Source organism: Chelonoidis abingdonii, chromosome 2 (assembly GCF_003597395.2).
Source record: "Chelonoidis abingdonii isolate Lonesome George chromosome 2, CheloAbing_2.0, whole genome shotgun sequence".
Lineage (NCBI taxonomy): Eukaryota > Metazoa > Chordata > Testudines > Testudinidae > Chelonoidis > Chelonoidis abingdonii.
In genome coordinates this window covers 238,938,916-238,966,198 of record NC_133770.1, presented here as the reverse complement: position 1 = coordinate 238,966,198, position 27,283 = coordinate 238,938,916, and the positions used below count along the sequence as shown (strand labels likewise).

The 27,283-nt window shown below is 39.8% G+C and overlaps 1 protein-coding gene across 2 annotated transcripts in view; it reads right to left on the bottom strand.

Annotated features, from left to right (window-relative positions):
* The window catches only part of ADHFE1 (alcohol dehydrogenase iron containing 1), a 36,746-nt gene that overhangs the window by 1,634 nt on the left and 7,829 nt on the right, over positions 1 to 27,283 (bottom strand). The window contains exons 2-13 of one of the 2 annotated variants that reach the window (XM_032777030.1): positions 26,917 to 26,954; positions 22,956 to 22,999; positions 22,718 to 22,771; positions 19,926 to 20,080; positions 19,240 to 19,436; positions 17,821 to 17,898; positions 15,442 to 15,547; positions 14,151 to 14,303; positions 10,480 to 10,578; positions 9,186 to 9,264; positions 8,941 to 9,037; positions 4,790 to 4,947 (exon numbers count right to left, since the gene is read on the bottom strand). In XM_032777030.1, the coding sequence (XP_032632921.1) occupies positions 4,790 to 4,947; positions 8,941 to 9,037; positions 9,186 to 9,264; positions 10,480 to 10,578; positions 14,151 to 14,303; positions 15,442 to 15,547; positions 17,821 to 17,898; positions 19,240 to 19,436; positions 19,926 to 20,080; positions 22,718 to 22,771; positions 22,956 to 22,999; positions 26,917 to 26,954 (1,258 nt within the window). The remainder of the gene's footprint in view (positions 1 to 4,789; positions 4,948 to 8,940; positions 9,038 to 9,185; positions 9,265 to 10,479; positions 10,579 to 14,150; positions 14,304 to 15,441; positions 15,548 to 17,820; positions 17,899 to 19,239; positions 19,437 to 19,925; positions 20,081 to 22,717; positions 22,772 to 22,955; positions 23,000 to 26,916; positions 26,955 to 27,283) is intronic. The other variant, XM_032777031.1, reaches the window with a different exon arrangement.

The window sequence follows — 27,283 nt, the reverse complement described above, 5'->3', positions numbered from 1 at the left end:
TTCCAGGTGCAAAACTGACATTCTTTAATTGAAAAGCACTCTAAAATCCAGCTGAAAAGATGGTTACAGTGTTGGGAATTGAAGCATATTGGGAATAAGAAGGAACTTGTTGAAAGGTAATGTACATTGGCATCATTGTTTATATAATGTCGAGATTGTTGAATGGGGAAAAATCAATGAGGATTATTGTTTATGATGAAATTTATTTACTGCTAATATTTGTTATTAAAAATATTCATTGTGAAGTGCGATTCTCGTATAATATTATACAAGTACAGTGAAAAGGCCAATGCACTATATGAATTGTTGTCCAAAAAACATGGAGGACAGTGCGCTGCATCATGGTCACAATTTACCTGTAAATCCATACATCTCTACCCCGATATAATATGACCTGATATAACATGAATTCGGATATAACGTGGCAAAACAGCACACCTGGGGAGTGGGGCTGCGCGCTCCGGTGGATCAAAGTAAGTTCAATATAATGTGGTTTCACCTATAATGCAGTAAGATTTTTTGGCTCCTGAGGACAGCGTTATATCCGGGTAGAGGCGTGTTTAGAACAGTCAATGTACGATATCGAGCCCTATTTTTAAGTGTGTTTACTTAGTTAGTCTTTCTGATGATACTGCCATCTTGAACTGAAGTAATTCTGAAAGTAAATGTGTGTTTTGTCATTTGAGTGAGGTGCATTACTGAGTGTTTATATTTTATTAAAACCTCTCGGAAATGACTTCGGCGTCAAAAAAACTAATGGAAGAAAAAAAGTTTTCCAAGACAAACGGGAGAATTTATATTTTTTTCACAGAGACAAAAGATAAAATTCAATGCCTTATTTGTCAGCAAACGATTGCTGTTCCCAAGGAGTATAACGTGGGTTCGCGCTACGACACGATGCACCGTGAAAAATAGGATGCATTCGCCTGAAAAACCTGAGAGGAAAAAGTTCGGCAACTTAAAGCAGCATTTGCCAAGCAAAGAAATTTATTTTCAGAGATTAACAAGTCTAGCGAAGATTCATTAAGAGCAAGTTTTGTGATAAGCAAAATGATAACTAAATCATTGCAACCTTTTACAGAAGGCCTATCCTTAAAAGAATGCCTTATGAAGGCCAGTGAAATTTTATGTCCTGATAGAGAGAAAGTTTTTGAAGGCATAAGCTTGTCTGCCAATACAGTTGCCTGCAGGATAACTGATTTAGCAGATAATGTTCAAAAACAATTGATTCAAATGGCAAAAGACTTCAAAGCATTTTCAGTTGCTCTTGATGAGAGTACAGATGCATCAGATACTGCATAGTGTGCAGTGTTCATTAGAGGTGTAGATTGTAATTTGAATACAACTGCAGAATTGCTAGACTTAATGCCACTGAAGGGTACCACAATGGGACGCGACGTATTTCAAGGACTGGAAGAGTGCACTGAAAAAGCTGCGCTGCCATGGAACAAACTTGTATCTTTGGCTACAGATGACGCGCCATCAATGTGCTCTGAAAACGTTAGTGTGGTTGGATTATTGAAGACCAAACTGAACAGCCTCAATATACCAGGAATTAGCTTCACCAGTATACACTGCATTTTGCACCAAGAAGCTCTGTGTAGTAAAAGTCTACAAATGAAGGAAGTTATGGATGTAGTTGTTAAAACCATTAATTTTACACATGCACAAGGGCTGAATCACAGACAGTTCACTTCTTTTCTAGCAAGTATGGAGAGTGAATATGGGGAACTTCTGTATCACACTGAAATTAGATGGCTGAATTGTGGAAATGTTTTGAAGAGTTTTTTGCACTTAGAGAGGAGATTGATTCCTTCATGAAAATGAAAAACAAGGAGGTTCCACAGCTTGCTGATTCCACTTTTATCTGCAACCTTGCTTTTCTAACAGATGTAATTGATCACCTGAATGCACTGCACTTGAAGCTTCAGGGTAGAAAACAGGTGATAACACAGATGTATGATAGTATTAAATCATTCAAAGTCAAGCGTACTTTGTGGGGGAAAACAGCTGACTGCTGGCAATTTGGTCTATTTCTCAACTCAGAATGCCTTCGGAAAACTTGAACTCAAATCCTTGAAAGAATATGCAGAGATCATTTCTAACTTACACAAACAGTTTGATGCGCGGTTTAAAGATTTCAAGGCACTTGAACCACATTTTCAACCTTCTTCCACACCATTTGTTGCAGAAATTGTCAATGTTGCAGAGGAAACGCAGATGGAGTTAGTGGAGCTTCAGTGTGACACCATTTTGAAGCAGAAGTCGACAGATTTTGGAATTCCAGAATTCTACTGGTTTCTTTCACAAGAAAGATTTCCTATGTCATTCTCTGCTTCTGCAAGGGTAATGGCAATGTTTGGAAGTACATATATATGTGTGAACAGTTTTTCTCTTCCATGAAGGTAAACAAGGCTCACTAATGAACATTTGCAAGCAACACTGAGATAGGTTTGATATCCTGAGACAAAACAAATACTGATGCTCTGGTTCATGCAAAACGCTGCCAGCTAAGTGGTCAAAAATGAAATGACTGTCAAAATTAGCACTGACTTTTCGCATTCCAGTTTTTAAAAAGTTAATACATTGACTTTTAATAGCATACTATATTACTCTTATTTTTTTCATTTTTGATTACGCTTTTGTATTGTTGTATGAAAAGTGATGTGGCCCTGGGGCCAATGTGGCCTCTGTGGTCCTCGTGATTTGAGTTTGAGATCCCAGGTATAGAGAAAAAGCTCCACGCCTTACATAGTGTTAAAAAAAGGCTTCACATTACTTAGGACAAAAACTAAGATTCTACCTAAGTTTACCACTAGTTTACCACTAAAAAAATTAGTTATTTATGGTGCTCAATGGTGTCATCAGGCCAATTTTCCTGCCCATCAGTGAAGTGCACAGATGGGCTAAGAACACCTGTCCAGGCAGATGATGGGAGACATGACAACTATAAAGGGCCACAATGTTCCCAATGGCTCTGGATGGAGTGCAATGAATAGAAGCTTTTACTATACCTTTAAATAGATGCAGTTTGCATTCCCTTAACACAGCCCTGGTAATATTGCCTGTACACAGAGAATGGAACTGTGGCTCTGCCTCTCTGAGCTGGTAAATTCTCATGCCAAGGCTAGTCATCCACATCCCTGGTGCTCATCAGTGGTTGCAGCCAAATTATAGCTGTCTCTTGTATGTCTACATGGAGGCGAGGTGGGGCTAGCAAATAGGCCCTTTCTGACGTCTCCTTTCAAATCCATCCTTCCCGCCCCCCAACCAGACCACACACACAGGACCAGCCATTATTCTGGAACATAAACTTCTTCTCCAGATTTCCTTGCTGTGTCATAAGCAGGATCATTTTCAACAGGTTTTCTCAAAAATGAGCTATTTGAAGTGTAAACATTTATGCTCCGAGGTTTCAAACCTCCAAACCGGCTGACTAAAACCTGTTGATCATTTTATTTCTCTGCGGCATGCATTTTATAGTGGTAGTACTCTTGGGAGTGTTTGTTTATTTGTGGTCTCAATCTGGACCAAGGTATTTTGCGAATATTAATAGGTAGTGTTGGTCTTCCAAAGAAAACTGATGGCTGGATCAAAAGAAAAAATATCAGAGAGTTAACTGTTTGAAATCCCCTTGTAGGTAATATATTACACAGGCAGTAGCAAATGAATTTGGACCACATTATATTTTATATATTAAATCAGGGTTTGAAAACACATTTCCTCACCCTGTTACACATGCAATCACTAATTACTGCTGTAAAAGGACAGTAAATTAAGATGGGCTTCTGAATTAATAATCAGTTACAGATGAGAAAAAAAAAAAAAAACAAGCCACAGGTGAACCTCAGCAACACAACAACAAAAAATATACCTCCTTGGGATGTTGTGTTTATAATTATCTGTAAAAAGTAATATTTTACAGGACCAACATATTTATCAATACAACCTGTCAAAAAGGCCTGTCACACACATTTGGCAGGGCATCAGATTGGGAGCAAGAGACCTCGGTTTTATTGCAAATTTGCCACTAATCAGTTTGACAACTTGATCAAGTCACTTCCCCTCCTGTAAAATGGGAATGAGGACATCTTTTGTAATAGGCTTTGAGGTTTATAGATGTTTAAGAAAGTGAACATTTTTTATTTTTTTCAGCATGACAAATCTTCATATGTCCTCATTTACTTGGGAATTAATGAATTTTCCTCTAATTTCAGTTCATCTTGAAGTGTTTTTTGTGAGTATAAAAATGTAAAGGGTATTAAAAGTGTAAACTGTTTCATTCCAGGAGGACATTAGTTCAAATTCAGATGGAGGGCAGTGGAACAAAGCCATCTAGGAGAGTATTGAAACTCCTTGGTAGGGAAAATCTAATGCAAAGCAAGTTTAATCATTCTTAGCACATAGCAGTCTTATAAAAGATTCAGATAGAAACTTACTTGCCTATATAATTAGAACAGCTAGGTAAAAAATGGGAACATTTTTCACAAAAAATTCTATAAAAACATGTTCCTTTTCCCACCTGAAAAAATGTGCATCTTGGATTATTTGACCAGCTCTGATAATTAGCCTGTCCTTTTGAAGATGATTAATGATAGATGAAGACCAAACAACACACACACACACACACAATCTCACTGCAAGGAAAACCTGATCTGTACTAGGAGAAGAGAACTGACTTTCTCTATCATTCTCTCCATTTAAAACTGCTAAATGGAACATTTATTTTAAAAGAACACATTTTAAAAGTTTGCTTTTTAAGAAGAATCACCTGTGCTTTCTGTCTTACCTGAGGGAGAGTGCCTTTGACTAAAGCAGGGATATCTGCTTTAGAATAACCAACTGCAGCTAAGCCATCATCAACATTCAGATCAAATAAGAATTTCCGGAGCGTGTCTGCCAAAATAAGCCCAGCATCTTTGATTTTGGCAGTGCGGATGTCAGCTCCTAAAATAAGACAAAGCCTTAACTGTAGGGTGGAGAGAGAGGAGGAAGCTGGTCTGGATTTAGTCATAATAGCAGCGGCATATATCCACATATAACAGCCTGCTCGCTAAAGGCAACCCCAAATAAAAAAGGGGAATCTCTCTCTTCATTTTGCAGTTAGACTAGTTTGTAGAGATGGAATAAAACAAAATCAGAAGAGACAAGTTCACTGCTGCTAGAAAGACTAACTGCCCTGTCAAGTTAACTTCCTCTCCCACTGTGCTTGCCTGGAAAAGCACTTCTCAGTCAGACTAATTGTTGGAAGCAGCGGTGGAAAGGAAGTTAGAGCAGATCAGTGTCAGTGGATTGTCCCTAAAAATGAATATTATGGCTAAGTGCTATATACTCATTTTTTCAAAGCCTTGAGTTTGCTGACATCTAGAGGATGTGTGAACCAATGACTAATGATTCCCTCCCACTTCTCAATTTTATGTTGATAAGCATTCAAAGAGAGGAAGGGGGAGCAGAGGGAAGGGTGGAGCTACCTCAGGTGTTTGGACAATATATTAGTTAGTATGATATAATAAAATAGAGTAGAATAAATAGGTAGATTAGATAGAAGATGAGGAATTACAGTCCTAGAAACAGCTATGAAAAGGAGGTGAAAGAGTCAACATTTATGGAAAAGCTACAGATGTTTCTTATAAAAAGGCTATTCCCCCTCCCTCCTTGGGTGTCCATAGCTCCATTAGAAATGGGAAAGATGTACATGCATAAAGGCAAGAAAAACACCCCAAGTTTTATTTTTAACGATTTGGGCCAAATTCATTCCTAGTGTAAATTCAATGAAGTCAATGGAGTTACACCAGAACTGAACTTGTCTCATGCAGTTTACTGAAAAATGAGTAAATGTGAAACATAAGTACAGGAAAATGCACTCTGGTTCTCCAAGAACTCAGTGCAACGGTCAAAACAGTTCAAAGCTAATGGGAGGACAACAAACTCATTTCAGGGGCTTAGATGTTTGGATAGTAAAGTAGCAAGATGACAGTAGCTATAAGGGATTAGGCAATGAAGCACGATGGAGTCTCATATGAAGTTTCATGCTACTGGAATTACTGTCACGCAGTCAATGGCCATTCTCTGTTTTGCAGTATAAAGGGCAGTTAGAATATAAGGGCTTCAGGGAATGATCAGATAGTAGCAAAAGAGAAGGAAAGGAAAGAAAAGAATGAGGAAGAGAAGAGGAAGTCTGAAAAGACAGACTAAAAAGGTGATGAAAAACATCCCAAATGTTATTGTTCCAGTGACCAGTCTTTTGCTAACCAAAGAATGCATCACTCTTCAGGCTGCATTTACATTTCCTTTACTGCAATAAATCTATGGCCACACCCGCCTATTTCCATTAGGAGAGGCATTAAGCTTTTATTTGGCTGTACTCAAATCTGCAGCTGTACATACACATAAAAATGGCTGTTTGTTACTACCTTACTGCTAGGCATGGTGTTTGGCAACTTAACATATTTGAATCAACTACTGCAGCCACTTGGACACTGAATTATGGTTCCAAAGTAAATACCCAAGATGAGAATCAACAAGTTCACTTATACACACTTGATTCATTTTATACAGAATCCTTTATATAACAGCAAAGCAGATAGTAACCAGTTGAATTTCCATTGAGGAAGTCAAATGTAACTAAGAAATGCAATGCCAGATACTCTGAGCTAGCCATATAGGATATATACTTTTAGTATTTTGTCAGACAATGTATAAGACAGAGTATTACCGTTTGAGTTATAGTTTATTATTGAAGGGCTTCTTGTAGTGACGTAGGAATTGCTATATATATATATATAATCAGATGATTTGTCCATCTAGTCCAGTATCCTATCTCTGAGTGTGGCCAATAACAATTGTTTTGGAGAAAGGTGTAAGAAACCCCATATCCCGCAATTACAGAATCATCTGCCAATAGAGGAAGATTCTTTCTAACTCCATGAGTCAATGGGCGGCATATGTTCTGAAGCAGAAGTGTCTAAATCCCTTCTAATGTTGTATATATCCTTTTTAAAGTAAGTATAGACATTCTCACAATCCATCTAAAGGTCTAATCTTTTCTTGAAACTTACCAAGCTCTTAGTCTCTGGATATTTGGTAGCAATGAGTTGTGCAGGTTAATTGCTCACTGTGCAAGAAAATATTTCCTCTTTCAACATGTTTCCTGCTTGCAAGTGTTTAATTGTATTTGTTTTATAATCACCTCCTTTTAGCTAATGCAGATGCAAGTACTTAAAACTCCCTATGCTTTATACTATCTACTCCTAAGTGTCTTCCTTTCTTACACACCGAGACATCAGTCATGACTAATCTCTGCTAAATGAAATCAAGCTAATCTTCATTTCATACATGAGTTGTTTTCAATTTGAAAGTTTTCCAGCTAGAAAGAAGATTTCTAAGGTCAGCTCCTCTGCCGTCACGTGCTACATTACCAGCAGATCCTGCCTGTGAGCCAGCACACCCAGCTGCAGGATGATCACCCCAGAGCAAAGATGGAACAAGTGGGAATACAGAGCTAGAGTAGACGTTCTGATATGACCTAACTTTCCAGCATAAGAAGAGTGGCCAGGGGAAAGGGGAGCATGGCTGGGATGTCCTTATGCTGCACCACTTCCTCACTATAGTGTTGGCCCCTTGGAGTGTAAGTTGAGATCTAAAAAGACAGAAGATGAAACCTACAGGCTCCTTTAACTTCTGCCTGGAGACCCATGGATCCAGGATTGGGGGAAGTGACAAAGGTGAGCTTTATCCCATCTTTACACAAACTATCCCCCCTTGTGCTGTGCCCACCCAGACTCCAGGATCTAGCCCTAATTTTTAGGTTCTGAACTATCACAACCCACTTTTTAGTTCTTTATATATCGAGATTCCACCCCCCGCCCCCGAAAACTAGTTTTGAAAGAACTTTGTGATGCATGGCTAGAAAGGGTAAAACATCCTGCAAATAAATAATCCTCAAAAGACATGTGGGAAGATAATGTTTGTGTTTTTCTGTTTTTACATATATATGAGTAGGGTCAAAGATATAATCAACAGTCCCTGTCTATGCTGTATTCTGATAAATCAGAGATCCGAAGAACATCCTAGCATTTAAACGAATTGTAAACATGGGATATCTCTGTATTCATCTCTCTTTGAAATGTACTGAGAATGGTGGAGGAACAGCAAATGGCCTTATGTTAATTCTATAGCTAAGTGCCAGTGAGGGACTGCCTTCAAAGTCACGCTAATTAGATTTTGAACTCAGCTTCTCAAAAAGGACATGAAATTGGAGAAAAGATCCTTGGGTCCTGATTCTGTTATCTCAGATCTGCTTAGGCTTTATCAGGGGAAGTTTGAGTCGCAAGAATGAGGTCCCAGTTATGCTGGTATGCCCTGAATATGATGTTTGGACATTGGACTATAGCCTATGAACTATATCTAAAATAACTCTTTGCAACTACAAAGCTCACCATCTCAGATATAAATCTGCACCTAAATGAACTGAACTTATGTCTGTATATATATTGATCTTTTAACCATACTCTCTCTCTCTTTTGTTTTTTAATAAAGTTTAGTTTAGTTGTTCAGAATTGGCTGTAGTGTGTATTTGGGTAAGATCTGGAATATTCAATAACCTGGGAGGTAATGTGTCTGTTCCTTTTCTTTTATGTGACAAATAAGATTTTCAGGAATCTTCATCATATTTGACTTAGGTACCTAGATGGAGGCCTGAGGCTGGATCACTTTAAGGGAACTGTGTTGTTTGGACTTCTGAGTAAACAGTGAGGTAATAAAGAAGCTGTTTTATGCTGGCTTGGTAAATCTAAGTATTGGAATATCTACCAGCTTTTTGGGGTTTGTCTGCCCCATTCTTTGCAGTTCACCCTAATTGAGTGATCATAGCTGGCCCCCATTGGGACCCGGTCACAAACTTGATTTGTACCAGTAAGTTTTATGAAGAGAGATTCATACCTAGTATCTCTGCAGCCTCCAAGTGCCGTTCGGGGCACATCTCTGCTGTGAAAGTAAATACTGCGGGGGAGGTGAGTACCACAGAAAGACCATGTGGCTGGAGAAAAACAAAACACAGTGCACATTAGACAGACTTCTCACTGCTACCACAATAAATTTGTTAGGCTAACAATTTAAAACTTGTTAATGTAAGATAAGTATAAGAGCTAGGAATATGTAGGAAAATAAAAATAATCAGTTCTTACCACCAGAGGATGATCGACATTATAATCCTTTGCTCTGTAACTCTTCACCAAGCCAGAAATAGGGTAAGACATTCCATGGCTGGAGAAGAAAGAAAGTGGTCAGGGAATGAGCCTGGGACTCGGGAGACCTCAGTTCAACTCCCTGCTTTGTAACACTTCCTGTGTGACTTTGGACAAGTCACTGAGGGACAGAATTTTAAATGTATTTAGGACCTTAAGTCCCACTGAAGCCAATGGGAACACTTCAAAAATCTTCCCTTAGTTGCTCTGCGCCTTAGATCCTGATCTATAAACTGGAGATCACAGCACTTCTCTACCTCACACATTAAAAGATCATGAAGGGTTCAGATACTGGGATAATGGGGTCTGCTCAAAGTACTGTAGACATTTTTCACCTTACTATCAAAATCTGGGAGCTTCTTATCATGCTAACAGTGCTTAAAGGAAAGTTTTGGAAGTTTATTTACAAAGGGGATTTTACTTGATCAAACCAAAGGAGTGCAGAGACGAGTTCAGAATAGATTAATATTTATAAGAAGTTGCAATGATTTTTTATAGAATTTTGGGTTTAGGCCTTGATTCAACACATTAAGCCCATATGTAACTATGAGCATGGGAGTGGTGCCACTGACTTCAATAGGAACAGTCATATGTACTTTAGTGAACTGAAGATGTGACCGTCATTAGCTCATTTGGATGGGTATTAACATTTTTGTGGATATAATTAAAGAGCTTTAAATAATTATAGCTCATTTTAGCCTGCAAAACAATTAACCCAGTAACAAGTTTTATTGCATGTGGCCTTGACTCACAAAAGGCAGAAGATTTTTCCTCTGGGTATGTTCACTAGCTTGTTATTATAGGGGTGTTATTGGTGTTTATTACAGGGCTGCACAACTGAGAGAGTTAAAACATATTATTTATTTTTAGAAGAGTGAACACTGACATTTGATTTTTTTTATATAAAAAAAGAAAAACATTATGCAACTTGTGCCTACAAGCAAGGTAAAGTAGGTCAAATTTTGGTCCTAGAAACTTTCATAAGACTGGACTGTGTTATTCTTATGAATAGCAAGTACCACCTTACTCCATAAAGGGTCCTATCCACTTCAATAGGATTACTCATGACATAAAGGTCACTCTTTCACATGAAAAGGGTATGAAAATCTGGCCCAAAGCATCTTATCACATGACTAGCTCAGGGACTGCTCTTCTGAAAGCTTCCTACGCAATTTGAAACAAACACTAAAGAAACAGGGTTTTAGAAAGGGGCTGACACACATCCTTTACTCACCAAAGATGAACACCAGCATTTCCAAAGCCGATGCCAGCAAAAGCACTTGCTAGGTGCATGTTAGCCCTTGCTTCATGATCATCTGGCATTCTGACAGCTCTGTGCACAAACATTGAACACTAAGAAATCCATATCTGCATTGACACACTCAGGAGAGGGGAAAATGCTCATTTGGGGGTAATACAATTGGAACTAAAATAAAAAGGAAAAAGAGCTGGGCAAAGGATCAGATAGAAAGAGAATCAAAGAGAAAGTCTGTTTACACTAAACTGCTTCAGTAAAGGCAAAACTTACCCTTCACCGCACAGGAGTTGTGTAAATGAGATTGTAGTGGGGTGGCTGCCCCACTCCAGGAGAGCAGGGGTTAAAAGCAGCCCATGGAGAGGGCTGTGGCTGCGCCCCAATTAGAAAAGGGGTGAAGAGCTGCCACAGCTGTGGCCACACCCAATCAGGCCACACCTGGTCCTGATATAAGGGCCAAGGGAGGAGCTGGGTCAGTCTCACTCCAGCCTTGGAGTGGGAAGGACCTAGCTGCCTGAAGGAGCATAGGGTACCTGAAGCAGAGCAGTGTTGGGGAAGGGCAGGCAGAGCTGGGGAGCTCTGGCCTGGCAAGTCCCCAGGCTGAGGCCTTGTTGAAGGCCAAAGGAGGTACTGTGGCTGCAGAGAGATGGCTGGGCCAACAAAGGCAGCAGGTCCAACCCCCTTGCCAGGGATAAGTGGCCATCACAGACTGAAGTTTGCCCCAGGGAAAGGGGGCTAGATGATGACTGGAAGTAGCCACTGAGGCAAAGTGGGCTTAGAGAGTTGGGGTTTCCCTTGGGAGAGGAGACCCAGAGTGTAGGGGTACTGCAGTGGGAAGAAGCCCAAGGGAAAGGGGCACTGGGGTTCAGGAGGGACACGGCCTGAGGCAAGAGAGACACCGGCCAGCAGGGGAGCACTCTGAGTCTGGAATCGAGCTAATTCCCAGATGACCAGCAGGAGGCGCTGCAACAGTGAGTCTGCAATCTGCTACAGCAGGGGTGGCCAACCTGAGCCTGCAAAGGAGCCAGAATTTACCAATGTACATTGCCAAAGAGCCACAGTAATACGTCAGCAGCCTCCTCGCATCAGCTCCCCCGCTGCCAGCACCTCCTACCCACCAGCAGCCCTGCCCCTTCCTTTCCTCCCCACACCTCCTGATCAACTGTTTTGTGGCTTGCAGGAGGCTTGGGGGGCAAGGAAGGGGGAGAAGGGGTAGAGTGGAGGCAGGACCTGTGGCAGAGCCAGGGGTTGAGCAGTGAGCATCCACCTCCCAGCACATTGGAAAGTTGGCGCCTGTAGCTCCAGCCCCGGAGTCGGTGTCTATACAAGGAGCCGCATATTAACTTCTGAAGAGCCACACCTGGCTCCAGAGCCACAGGTTGGCTACCCCTGTCCTACAGGGACACAGTCCTCCATGATTGTTGTGATGATCAGGGTCCAGATGCCCCGGGGGAGAACAGGGGACTGAACTCCAAAGAATAAGCAATTGAATCAACTGACTGTATACAGTATTACTGTATTGCAAACGTGTATTGAGAAAGGCTTTTTCCGAAAGACGGTGATGCACTGGGGATTAATATCATTGTGAAATGTATGTATTAGCACTGTATGGGGAATTATTGATACCTATTAATATTATGCTCTGAAATCTGTGACCAAACAAAAGGGAGAACCGGTTGTCTATCAGCCAGGAGTGAAGGCAGCATCTACCTGTCTCCAGTGTAAATTAAGCTTTATGGAATCAAAACAATGGAAGGCCCATTTACACACATCAGTAGGGGAATTGGAAGTCAACAGGAAGGGTAGAACAGCAGAAGATCACCCTGACGGTGGGGACAAAACAATGCATTTTTGGTAATGGAAGGGGGACAAAGAGACATTTTAGTTATCTGTCACTTAGGCAACAGCACTCTGATTCTGGGAATGTTGGGCTAGGGAGGCTGGCAACTTGTAAGAAAGAAAACTGCTTAGACAAAGATTGTAACAGGCTGAGATTAAGTTTTAGTTACTAGAAAGTTTTAGTCTGATGTTGGTTTTATTTGTAACCTTTCCTATCTCTTTTCACTCTTACTTGTAATCACACCACTTTGTTAATATACTTATTTTTGCTTTATCACAAAACCATTTCCGTGCTGAGAGTTAAACTGAACCGTGAGTTTTCAGACAAGCCACCAGGCTGGCGTGTGCTCTGTCTCTTTGGAGGCAGCGAACTTGATAATGTCTGTAAGGGTCCAGTGAGGGGGGCTGAGCACTGCAGGGGAGACGGTTCTGGGGAGACTCAGGGCTGGAAGGAGAGTTGGTGTCACCCAGCAAGAAGTAACCAGGCTGGTGGAAGCTGGGGGGAGGGAAGGTGCTGTGAGTAGGCTGCTGGTGCCAGGGCTCTGAGCTAAAGCTGCACAGCACAGCAGCACTCAGGGTTGCAGGACAGGTGGTGACACAAGACCTTTCTGGTCTGGGTGATCTTCCAAAACATTACAATTTTTATTATGGTTTAGAAACTGGAATTACGGCCACTGTTCCTTCCCTTCCCCGGTGTAGGGGTTCCTGCCTACTAGCATAAGTGCAGATCCCAGATCTCCCCCAGCTCTTCCCTCAACAGCATCTGATTTGGTGCTGGCATGGAGACCCCCTTCAGAGGATTTGGCCACTCTCCCCTCCTCCCTCCTTGATCTGCTTCAGGACTTTGATGATACAGAAAGACTCTCATGGGCAAATTCAACCCTAAAGGTATAATAAATAGGATGTCAGGATAACTATGTGCTATAAAAGCCTTTTAGATGGAAAAGTGTTGATTCTCAGATTATAAAAAACAGAACAGCTGAAAGTTACTCATAGGCTAGATCTTCATCTCCCAAGAAAAGCCTCTCCATTTGGCCTGTACCCTAAATGAGCTACTTTCAAACATACATATAATTTTAACACCTCACAGGTGAACGTTTACTTCACCTTGATGTACTTGCATAGTATTTTGTATAAATGTCCTTTCACTACATTGAAAGCCATAGAGATAGATGATAGCAGTACTTATGTGTCCTGCCTAAGGTTGTTATGGAAAGGTGAATATTAAGAGGTATATTGCTCTAGGATTTAGCTGTGCAACTCATGACTATACATTGGGGATTCTCAACTAAATCCTCATGCATTGCTTTAAAAAGTCACCCCTGAAGTTCAACTTTGTTCAGCCAAACCTAGTTCCAATTTTACTGGGCATTTTCTGCCTTGCTAGGAACAAATCCACGGTCTAGGATAGAAAATGATGTCCTAATATAGTGATTCACCTAATCTCTGGGTATGTCCACACAGCAAAGAAAAACCCATGGCTGGCTCGTGCCAGCGGACTTGTATTTGCGGGGCTTAGGCCGCAGGGCTGTTTCATTGTGTAGACCTCCAGGCTTGGGCTGCAACCCGAGCTCAGGAACCTAGAAGGTTCTAGAGCTCGGGCTCCAGCTGAGCCCAGATGTCCACACAGCAGTGAAATAGTCCTGTACCCCAAAATCCCAAGTCAGCTGGCACAAGCCAGCCATGGGTTTTTATTTGCTGTGTAGATGTATCCTCAGAGTCTAGCACTCAGGTCCTCACTAGCATTCTTCCTGGCAGGTTTGATCCTGAACACCTATCATCAAGGTGAAACGTTGCTAGGCATACATTACCTTTTCAAATACTTTGCCACAATGCGCAGTGCGTGGACAGCCCAGACATCACTGATAGGGTTGCTGCCTTGGTAAGCAGGCCGGTTGATTGGATTTGAAGGGCAGGGACTGCGCATCTTGTAAGGAAGAGCAGTGTACGCTTCTAGTGCGTGGCTAAAAGGAAGAAATACTTGAAAACGGAAAGGTTCTATTTTTCTCTTATACACAATCTGTCTTGCAAGGGATTTGGCATTTTACAAGCTCAGTTCCATTGAACAACATTGAGCTCCTAAAAAGGGGGAATTCCCTTCTTACAGGACAAGAGAGATTTAAAGACTCCAGGACTATCATTATCTTCTTTTAAAGGCTGACCTTAAAAAATTGAGAGTATGATAATCAAGAATACTGGATGGACAAGTCTCCTAGGTATGGCAGTCATGAAACGAAAGCATTATTTACATTTTTAACCAATCAAAAAGCATTACAGACAAACCATTTAGAGCTTAAAAAATAAATAACTAAACTCCATTAAAAATAATGAATTTTTCCAGACACTATAGTCAGCTAATAGTTTGAGAAATATGACAAATATAACTTTCAATACATTTGTCATCCTATTTTAACATGCTATTTCCTTAAGGTGTGTCTGCATAAACAAGCAGCCATATCAATGAATTCAATCTTCTGCATATCTTCTGCAGTTAAAATACTTAATCTATGATTGTTCCAATGTATCTTTCAAAACTTTGAAGGATTTTTGTGCAAAGCAACATAATAAAAGCACTGATTTGGAGCAGCTATAACGCAAACTGGGCCAGTCTTGTGAGTTGAGGGAGATTGAGACCTTGTCTGCAGCGCTCAGCACCTCACAGACTTCCACAGAAAGGTTTGTCAGTGTGCTTCAGTCCTGACCTCTAAAGTCCCTGCTATTCTAGTCTCTGCTCATGAGAAGCAGATGACTGTCAGACAGCCTAAATTAGGTTTGCCATGTGTTGCCTTTGCTCCAGCAAAGCATTTAAACCTTCAAAGCTGGCCTCAACAATTCACACTTCTGATAGTTGGTATTTTGGTCCATACATCCAACGTATGTTTCATCTTATACAACTGAGTGAGGCACTTGGATTTGTTTCAAAGGGTGAGAAGGACTGGAGGGGAATGGTGCATTGAAGAAACAAGAAGGTGGGACTGAGACAGACTGAAAACAGACATGTTAGGGAAAATGGTCTTTTTCTCCCTCTAAAGTACCGTATTTGTTTTTCTAAGTTAAAATGATTCCTCCCTGCAAATGCAGCACCCCACATAGACTACTTACCAAAGCACATCAAAGCCACCGTTGGCCATTACTCGCTCTGGCATATGGATTGTATGCAAAGGATCAATCATACCCAATGTGGGCTTAATGGCTCTAGAAGCAATGCCTAAAACATGTGAATTATAAAAGTGTGTTAATAAAAAGGATTGTCAATAAACAGCACAGAAGAGAGAGTCTTAATCCTCAAATTGTAAAAGAAAAGTTAGTCTCAGGACAAGTGATTGCCATTAACAATAAAAGAAGGAAAGGGAGAGCCTGAAATGCACATGCATCTAAATTCTATTGAGAAAACTGACCAAGATTCTGAAAAATATTCACTTTATCAGTCTTAAAGACAATCTTTCTGGGGGTCTGAATTACACAGGTAATGGGACAGATTTTTCACCTCTAAATCAAATCCATCTTAGGAAGGTTGGTTGCTGAAGGGCGCTACTAAATGCTGGCTGATGAAGACCCTAAAATGAAATGAGCTTATGCTCTTCATCTTGTCCCAGGTTTCTACATCCCCAAGAAGTGCACCCTCACTGGCAGACTCAGCAGAAGGGTGAAGATACAAAGACTGAATGGACACAGAAATTGAATTATCCACTCAGCCCTACAGCAATCCATATTTTCCGTCCTAGCATAGGAGAAGGAGTAGACTGTCAACCAGCAGAAACAGAAATTGATTCCTTCCAAACAAAGAAGTCAGACTTGGTGGAAAATAATTCAGATGCTGATTCACCAATCGTTTCTGCACACTTGTACAAGGATTGCAGGTCTCGAACCCAGGTCTGCAGCCAACACTCACCAGCTCACTGCTATCAGCAAGGAATGTGGATTGGTGGACTCTAGCTCACCAGAGACACTACCCATAAAGCTCCTGATTGGAGGAGACATCTGTCCTCTATGATTGGCTCAAACTCACTATTTAATCCAGACAGAGGCCCAAGATGTTGTATGAGCAACTAAGTGAATTCCTGGCTGACTTCTACATTGGACTCTGCCCTCCCACCTGAATCCTGATCCCTGCTTTGTTCCTGCCCTCCTGACTTTCCAGATCCCTGCTTCTGTGCCCCCACCCCCAACAACTGACTCTGACCCGTGGCCTGACTCCTCACTGCCTTCAGCTCCAACCCCTGGCTCCCAACTCAGACTTCGACCACTAGTCCTGACCACCACTGCTGCTCTAACCACTAGAACTGACCGCCTACATCCCAGTCTTTGACAATCTACTTATTAGAACCCCTTTACCATTCCCAGCTAATGTGGGAACTTTGCCTTTATTTCTGATTTGTCTCATTTATTGACTTTGGTCAGGGTTACTAGCCCCCGCAATCCAGCTGACTTTGCATGCACAAATAAAAATCCGAGGGCACAGGATGGTTATCAACTGGAAACTTGTAGTTCTTCTATGAGCTTAAGGGGTCTGCTATACTGGAGACTAGAATGTTTCCTGCAGCATGGAGCCTGCATGAGTGGTGACCCTTGCCTGGAGCGAAATCCCCAGGGCAACCCTTTGCCTCTCAGCTGGAAACCCTCCATAATGCCCCAGCAGCTACATTGTCAAAGTGATTGTGGAATGGCCCAAGCCACACTGCTTTTTAACCTAATTGCTCACAAGTAAGCAATCATCAGACAAGCAGAAGGAAAATTTGGTTCATTTTCTAGAATGAATTGATGTTTTGCTGCATTTGGTATCTGTGTCTTGATACTTTCGTGATGGCTCTTTAGACATGCTAATAATAATACTTACATGCTTTAGACTGACTGAAATCACAACTAATCTGAGTTAAAACTCATTAATCTTCCCTGCTGGGCCACCATATATTGCAGCATACATGGTACATTAAAACCACCCAATGTTAAAAGGCCACAGCAAAATCTCAGACTAGCTATAAAGTTTTAAGATGACATTTTAGCCTTAATCCTATTTTCCAGGGATGAAAAGGTCAAAGGAAGACAGTGTCGCTTTCTTTTGCTGCACTGCTGGCATGAGGTCCCGAGAAGTGAGGAAAACAAACATTTGGACCCAATTATACAACAAAGAACTAGGGGTATTAAAAACAGGAAGACCAAAAAAAAGGAAATAAGGAACAATTGGCTGAACCCAAACATAAGCAGAATTTTCCTGTGCACTTAACATATTCCACCAAAGATTTTACTTTCCCATTATGCCTTCAAATCGTGAGCTGCCGTATTATATATGCATATCATTGCTAACATCTTTTAAAACGTCATTCAAGAGAGAAAGCTTTAATCTGCTGAGATTTGTCTGTAGCTGTTGAATACAGTGACATGAGACAGCTGACATTACAGAAGGTGTTTCTTTATCTTATAGCAGAGGAAAATGATGCAAGTTTAGAAAAGAGTCTAGGTAAGTAATAGACAAAGTCTTACCAGTTTTTACTTTTAGTTCTTTGTAATCAAAAATGGCAATGCCAGTGGTTTCACTTCCAGTTCCAGCTGTCGTGGGAACTTAAAAAGAACAGACAATTGTAATGATGCAACAAGAAAACGTTACTCACCTGTCAGAGTTTTTGGAAATATACTCTGCACAGTCATGCTCTTTGGATATGCTGACAGCGCAACTGATAGCACTATGGGAGCATCCCAGGAGTAGGACGTGCACTCAAAGAAGATAGTATTTTAAGTTTAAACTTAGCATAAAACAAAGCACAATGTTATATAAAGAGTAGCACAGCATTTTTATCAACTTTAGAAATGGCTTTTCTAGCATAGGTGCAGTCCAGGATTATTACATACTTGTATCGTGGTAGCACCCAAAAGCCATAAAGAGTTTTGTGGCTCCATAGTGCTATGTGCTGGACAAAGGCATAGCAAGACAAGGGATGCTACGGACCTTTTAAATTACTATTAACATCTACTGCTGTGTGCATCCAACCTTAAACCAGGTTGTATTCATCCCTGGTGGAAGCAAATGAACATTTTGTTAATAAAAGCAGCTCTCTTCAAATCTGGAAGCTGGAACAATGATGACTTGGGCTTAATGTGCCTCGGTTTGTATATTTAAGCAGCTTTTAAACTTTACTAATCACCATTCTTTGTTAATTGTCCACCTCGTGGGATCAATTGCACGTGGTTTTATAAGTGTGAAAGAAAGGGAGGGCTGTTTGAAATGGAAGATAATAAAGGTGGTATGAGCAAAGAAATGTGTCAGTTACTAAGAGATGATTCAAGCCCATTAAAGTCAACAAGAGTTTTTCCATCACTTCAATGGGTTTTGGAACAAGCCCTAAAACCAGAATGTAATAGGTAATGAACTGGTTAGATAAATGTGTCACCAATCATCATATTTGGGACTAGGTAAGTCAATGCTGATATACTGAACCCTTAAAACACACAGTGATCAAAAAAGGAAAGAAACCACTGTCCAATTACATAAGCAATAAAATGCATTCCTCATAGCATAAGGATTATATAGTTATTAGTGGGCTGTACAGATCAGAGTATTTTATATTCCTCCTATCACAACGTACTTTGGTTTGGTATTGTATACCAGAACCAGTTAACAGATCTAGGTCCAATGGATCAGACAGAAGCAGTCATTTCATCCTCTGACCCCCCGACAGGAGTAAAATAACTAACTCAAAGACGAGCCGCTGGTGATGAAGAAGAAGATCCCATTCCCATTTAAATCAATGGCAAAAATTCAATTGAATTCAACTGGAGCAGAAGCAGGCCCAAGGGGAGGGCTAAATGGTCAAAGGTAAACTTACTTCAAGAGGAAGACCTTACACAGAGCCTTGAAGGAAGAAAAAAACAAAACAAAAACACACCACACTTCTGCTTCTTTACCTGCAATGAATGGCTTGAGAGGCACAGTAACAGACTTTCCTTTTCCAATGGGGGCATTGACGTAATCTAAGAAATCCGATTCAGGACTGGATGAATACAGGTTGGCAGCTTTACAAGTGTCTATTACAGAACCACCGCCCACAGCAACATAGGCATCAAACTCCCCCTTTTTAGCAAATGTGATGGCATCCATGAAACTTAGAAGGAAGAGAAGATTTTGTCACTAATCATGCAATTTACAAACTTCTGCAAACACTGTTAAGCTCAATGTACATGTCATTGACACATCAGATGCACTATGGGTACGTCTACGCTGCAAAAAAAACGCTGCAGCAGCAAGTTTCAGAGCCCAAGTGAACTGACTCAGGCTCATGCTATGGGGCTAAAAATAGCAGTGAAAGTAGACATTTGAGTTCAGACTGGAGCCCAGGCTCCCAGACCCTCTCTTCTCCCCAGGTTTCAGAGCCAGGGCTCCAGTGTGAGTGTCTACACTGCTATTTTTAACCCTGCAGCGTGAGCCCCATGAGCTTCTGTCAGTTGACCTGGGCTCTGAGACTCATTGCTGGGGGTTCGTTTTTGCAATACTGATGCACCAAAAGATACTACAGTGATATGTATAAGAACCTAAATAGATATTTTGAGAATAGAAGCTTTCGGAAGCATATAAAAAAACCCAATAAAAGTACCTCTGATCTGTTGGCTCCACTCGGACATCATCGTACATTTGAAAAGTGATTCTATTTTTTGTCAAGGAATTCAATACTGCTTTTACTGGAGGGAGCTGGCAGAGGTTCTTATCTGTCATCACACAAATTTTTCTAGCACCCAGATTCTGCAGGTCCTACAATGTCAATTAAAAAACTAAGTCTGAAATATAGAACTACATTATTTAAACCCGAATCCAATTAAACTGAATTATTTGATACAAAATACTAAATTTGTAATAAGGTCTTTCATCACAAATGTATATAACATCTATACAGTAAAATAAAATGTTTCACACATGCATATACGGTTATAGAAGAAGGTGTAGTTTAAAACATAACTCAAGCACACAGAATTCAGGACACATGCAAAATAACGGAAGTACACTAGTAGCTGCCCCCATGAATGAATAGCCAGCAAGCCAAAGCCACATAGGTGCTAGTTAAGTTTATAGAAAAGAAAATCATCTTTGATTTCAATCAGTATTTTACAATTACATTTATTTACACAGCCCAGGAGGTCTAAGAGGGCAACACCAGAGAATTGATCTAGCCTAGATTTTCAAAGAATGCCTACAAACCAAGTACCTAAAGCCCAGATTAAACAGAGCATGTGCCTAACTGTAAAAGTTAATTTTTCTGACATAATGTGAACAAAGTGGACCAGATCATCTGGGTCTATGAATTGAAGCTAGGTCTCCTATATGTCAGTAACTTTGCATTGCAGCATGAGTGAAGAAGTGTGTCACATTGCTCAGCACTGTGTGATCATGTATTTGAAGATCCTATTACAACACATACTTGCAAGGGGGCCAAGTTTAGGTTGCTATAAAGACTAACACTTGACTTTCCTTAATTCTACAAAATTAAAATCTGAAAAATTTAACACTGCATTGATAAAATATAGCTCACTGTATGCAAATTAATTTTTTTTTAAATAAGTGATTGGAAAGAATGTGAAAATAGAATACCAGCTCAGCCTTCACTACAATAATTACTGCTATAGAATTCTATCATCTACATAAATTCTGAAGTTTTTACTTATCATGGCACAGTATTCAGTCATCAATACTATTGTCCAATGTCAGCAGCTATATTTAACTTATTTTTACTATGTACAAAACAATTTCATTTACAGTGTTTACATTGAAATTAAAAATGGCAATGCATAAGTGCCAAGAAGGGGTAATAACTGCAGAACCTAATAACAAAGACGGTGCAAAACACAAGAAGTTAATCATGACACTTGACTCATCCTACACCACTGATAGCAAGGTGAGGGAAAAGCCCTGACTTCAGTGGCACAGGATCAGAGCTCAAGGTGAACAAAAATTAAGGGCCCCAATCAATGCCCAATAAAGTTAATGGAAACTCTCCCATCATTTCCATGAGCAATAGCTTAGGTCTTAAGTGACTGAGGTCTTGATGCTAAGGCAGAGCTGGGATTCAGGAGTTCTGAGTTAATTCTCCATCTCTGGTTGAGACTTCCTATGTGACACTGGACAAGTCAATTCAATTGCCTGACAGCGTGCAAAGTTGATGTAAAATGCTACTATTCTGATCTGATGGTATTTTACAACCATTTTACAATATTGCAAATGACTATGTGGTGCAGGGCAACAAAGAATCAAGCCCATTATATCTAAGCCTCGTTTTTTCCATCTATAAAACGGCTTGATAACACTTCCTTTTTCCTCCACTTTGTCCGTCTTCTCTATTAGACTATAAACTTTTTGGAGCAGGGAATGTCTTTCACTACAAGTATAGACTACATCTAGCACAACAGAGCCCTAATCTTTATTAAATAATTCTTAATGTTAAGGAATCTAATCTAGGGGCAAATGGAAATTTTGCTCTGAATCTAAAAGGAAAGGCAGGGCTATGTACTGTGCTAACAAGTGAATATGGCTTTTTCTGTCACTGGCAGTACTCTAGTGGCCTGTTTCCAACATCTATCCCCTACCCCTGCAAGTGCAACTGATACCAATTTCCATAATTTATCTCATCCAGAATGTGTTTATACATCTCTTATTATTTGAGTTTGACACACCATTAACTTCAAGATTATGTAAAATCTTCTGCAGGTGACAAACTGAAAAGTTGAAGAGAATTGTTGTTGTAGGGGAAGTGTATTCAGCAGGCTTACCCTGAGCAGGAACTCCACACACTAGAGGGTATACACACTCAGTATGCAGTGTTTAGTATGGTCTCACCGTCTTTCCCTTTAGGTTCCTTTTTCACATGCGCATTGTATATTCAAATAGAGAAATGCATGTGCTACATTTTTTTATATTAAAAATGTATTTTTCTCTTGGTCTGGAAAGCCGAGAAATATTTTTAAATCTCCTATTTATTGTTTTTAAAAGGTTTCCAAAATTTCACTTATAGGCTGAAGACTGGGAATTTTCAGCCCAACAAAGTTTTTTTTTCTTCTTTTTAATCATTAAGAACAACAGAATATATGGGTTAAGAATGAAAGTTTCAATACTATTATCTAGGCGCTATGGCAAGACAAATAATAATTAATGATACCACCACACTTGTATTTACTACTACATAGTTGCATATGTGTAACTCATATTATAACTATTTGTTACAAAAAAGTATATTTTCAGTTCGATATACAGGCTATTTAGTCTTAAGTCTTTTAAATTTGATGTACAATACAAATATTTCTGTAATCAGTTAAAATTAATGTCAGTTGCTGGTAAGTATCATCATTTCATTGGAAAGTAACATTTCATAGGTGAAAGATGTACCAGATAAGAGCTTACCATGCCTACTTCTTTAGTAACACCTTCTCCATATCTGATATTTGACACAGCCATCTACAAAAATAATTAAAGAACAGTTGTTTTAGAAATATAACTACACCGAACTCAATCGAAATGCTTCAATTGTGAATACACCATTTTAATAATTGAAATATCTTTTTTAAAAGGCCACACTTAAAGTTATATAACATACCAAATCTTCTCTCTAAATAGAAATATACGTATTTATTAAATCTACCTCAAAAGCATAGTCTGTTCTCCTCAAAGCAGCATGTTCAGGAGCTGGAATGGAAATTAAATAATAGCATTAGCAGGAAATTTGATATGTAAAACAAATCTTCATTACAATTTTCAACAGTTTCTGCTAAGGAACTCCCTGGCTTTAAAACGTGATTTTTTAAAAATGTGTTTACATATTGCTCCTTGTTTGACTTTTATATTTCCATTTTTGTTTGGGATTTGCTTGTTTTGGGTCTGATTTTTCTAACCCTTACTCATGCTGAACACTGATTCGGACCACTACTGATCCTGCAAACCTATCCATATAAGTAGTCCCACTGATGGGCTAGTTTGATATATGTTGACATAATTGAATAAGAGTGGAATTTTTAAAAAAAGTTAGTTCTTTGTTCTTACATGCTCTGAATAAGCTATCAGCAATTCTGCATGTATTTATAGCTAAAATATTTGCTAAGAATCTCAAAAGATGAAAGATTCATTTCAAATGATAATACAGACTCCAGTATTTGCACAGCACTTAGATTCCATGACATGTGTTATATCCAGATCTAGGAGATAGGTATACATTGGCCTCCAGGGCAATATTCATTACATATAACACAATACATATTTGGGTAAAAGGCACTATTTGTACACAAGAAACTGAAGAAAAATTGGTATCAGGATTTACAATGGCCCCTTGCTCTGAACTAATATGGAAATCCTACACTTTCAGTCATCTCATCTCCCCATTGCTAAATCCTTCTCGTATAAGCTATGGAAAGATCTGCATACGCACAAGTTTGCCACAGAATTGTATAAAGAGAGTATCAGAGAGACAAAAAACAAAACAAGATAAAATATTCTGCCCTCCCAGCAAAAGATCAAGTCATTCCATATGTATGGTGTATGAAGTGGAAACTTACTGTTTGGATTTAGATCCAATGAACGAAGCCATGATAATGAGCCTACAAGTGCTTTGCGTTGCATTCGAGTGCTGATCCACAAGAATAACACAAAAATTAGGATCCCTTTATGTGCGCTCTATTCAAGCACAGGCCTGCTACAATCAGTTCGTCCATTACTGCCCCTTCCCAGGCTGTACACGTTTGACTTTTTCTAGTATGGGAGTCTGTTGTGTTTCAGTAATTAATTTGTCAGTCTGAGGACAAGTCCAAGCCCCTTACATCCATTTCCTTTTGATGGTAAAATAGAAATCCTGCTCTTGTATTCTTTGATACAGCTTAACTTTCGTTAAGCACTTTATTGTGCCATAAAAACTGTATTGCTTCTGCAGAACACTGGCATGAAACAGACATTTTTCAGGCAGAAGTTGCTATTAAGTCATTCCCCACTTTTTAGAGATCTATAGAACTGATAATAGCCTTGCTACTCTGTATCATCAATTTTTGCTGTAGACTGTAGAGTATACAGGTGGGATTCCTACATCATGTAAACTTTACCTTCACTCAGACCTGTCTTAAATTAACTCAATAGGCCACCAAACAGTTAGTCGGGGGAGCAGGAAGTAGATCTGAGGTCTCCTATTTTCTTGCTGTGTGATGTTGGGCAAATAAATTTACCCTCTTGGTGCTTCAGTTTCCCCATCTGCAAAATGGTGATGGTACTGCCTATGCATCTGTGTAAAGCTCTTGGAGATCTCTAACTGAAGTGAATTGTATAAATGTTAAATACATCACTACCCCAATATAACGCTGTCCTCAGGAGCCAAAAAATCTAACCCGTTATAGGTGAAACCGCGTTATATCGAACTTGCTTTGATCCGCTGGAGTGCGCAGCCCTGCCCCCCGGAGCGCTGCTTTACCAAATTATGTCCGAATTTCCAGAGCCCCAATCCTGCAACTAGGTATACCTGAGAAAGCACTTTCCATGTAAAACTCCATGGCACGAGGATCTGCTCTATTGAAACTAGGGTGACCAGACAGCAAATGTGAAAAATAAGGACAGGGAGTAGGGGGTAATAGGAGCTTATATAAGAAAAAGACCCAAAAATCGGGACTGTCCCGATAAAATCGGGACATCTGGTCACCCTAATTGAATCTGATTGCAAGATCAATAAGGCCTAACACTGGAGATGAAGAGTTAAAGACGCAGGTTCAAATTTTCATAAGTGGCTAATGACTTTAAATGGCTCAATGTTTGAGAACCCAGCTTGAGTTACCTAACCCTTGACCCTAGCCCTAAATTGACCCATTCAAAATCACTAACCACTTATGAAAATGTAGGCTATAGTTTTAATTTCTATTTATAAGACAAGTCTATTCCAGTCTCTTTGCATATTTCCAGCATTTTAAAAACAAACTTACAGGATGTATTCAATGATTATGAAAGGACACTTCATATATAAAAATGATGAAAGCAGATTTAATACTTACAGAATTAAAAGTGAAATATAATATATATATTGTATCTGTAATGTCTATAATATTCCTTTATACATGATTGGGGAAAATATCCAATTTCATATTAAAATTAGGGCTGTAAATTAATCACAGTTAATGCATGCGATTAACACAAGCCAAAATAACTAGTTTAAAAAGGTCATGATTAATTTCAGTTTTAATCGCACTGTTAAACAAAAATAGAATGCCAATTTAAATTTATTATAAATATTTCTGGATGTTTTTCTACATTTTCAAATATATTGATTTTAATTACAACACAGAATACAAATATTTTTCAATTCACCTCATACAAGTCCACTCAGTCCTACTTCTTGTTCAGCCAATCAGTCAAACAAGTTTACATTTACAGGAGATAATGCTGCCCTCTTCTTATTTACAATATCACTTGAAAGTGAGAACAGTACTGTTGTAGCCAGTGTTCCCTCTAATTTTTTACAGCCACGTGCAAAATGAGTTTTGATATGTGCACCAATATGGAGGTGATGTATGGCAAGGGTGGGGCCAAGGGGTTCAGAATGTGGGAGGGGGCTCAGTGCTGGGGCAGATGGTTGAGGTGTGGGGGTGGTGGTGAGGGCTCTGGCTGGGAGTGCGGGCTCTGGGGTGGGACAGGGGATAAGGGGTTAGCGGTGCAGGAGGGGGCTCAGGGTTAGGGCAGAGGGATAGAGTGTGGGGGGTGATGGCTCTGGCTAGGGGTGTGGGCTTTGGAATAGGACCAGAGGCTTGGGGTGCAGGCTGCCTCGGGGCTGCGGTAGGGAGAGAGGACTCCCCCCAGCCTTCTCTCGTTGCAGCAGCTTGGGGCCAGGGTGCCTCTCTCTGATTGTGGCAGCTCCGGTGGGGCTGGTCTGGTCCAGGCCAGGCCAGGGAAGGGGCTCCTCATCCTGCTTGCGTGGCCTTTGATAGCCTGCTGCATGGCCGTGCAGCTTAGAGAGAACTTAGGTTGTAGCCAACGTTGCAAGGTATTTAAATGCCAGATATGCTAAGTATTCATATGCCCCTTCATGCTTCGACTTGTAGACTCTAAAGTTTTATATTGTTTTGTTTTTGAGGGGAGTTATGTAAAAAAAATTTCTACATTTGTACATTGCACTGTCACAATAAAGAAATTGCATTACTATACTTGTATGAGGTGAATTGAAAAATACTATTTCTTTTGTTTACCTTTTTACTGTGCAAATATTTGTAATAAAAAATAAAGTGAGCACTGTACACTTTGTATTCTGTGTTGTAATTGAAATCAATATATTTGAAAGTGTAGAAAAACATCCAAAATAGTTATAATAAATTTAAATTGGCATTCATTATTGTTTAACAGTGAGATTAATTGCTACTATTTTTAATCTCATGGTTAATTGTGATTTGAAAAAAATTGTTTGACAGTCCTAATTAAAATGGTTTTTACTTGTCTTTGATATCGATTACATACACTTTCTAAGTACGCTATATTTATTATCACTTTGCCCTACCTTTGTTGTAACTTTTATTGAATGCAAGCCTGAATTTGAAAAAGTGAAAATGCAGAATCATTTGGGACACACACATTAAGGATAATCTTACCTTGAGAGTAAGTGTGGGAATGAGCGGGACACTGGGATCTAATTAAAAGAAAAAGAAATATCTGTTTAAAAAAGAAATAGGAAAGCAAAGACTTTAACAAGTCTACATATAAGAGCAATTGTCATGTCTTGTAAGGCCTGGTCTACACTACGCGTTTAAACCGATTTTAGTAGCGTTAAACCGATTTAACCCTGCACCCGTCCACACAACGAGGCCCTTTATATCGATATAAAGGGCTCTTTAAACCGGTTTCTGTACACCTCCCCGACGAAAGGAATAGCACTGAAATCGGTATTGCCATGTCAGATTAGGGTTAATGTGGCTGCAAATTGACGGTATTGGCCTCTGGGCGGTATCCCACAATGCA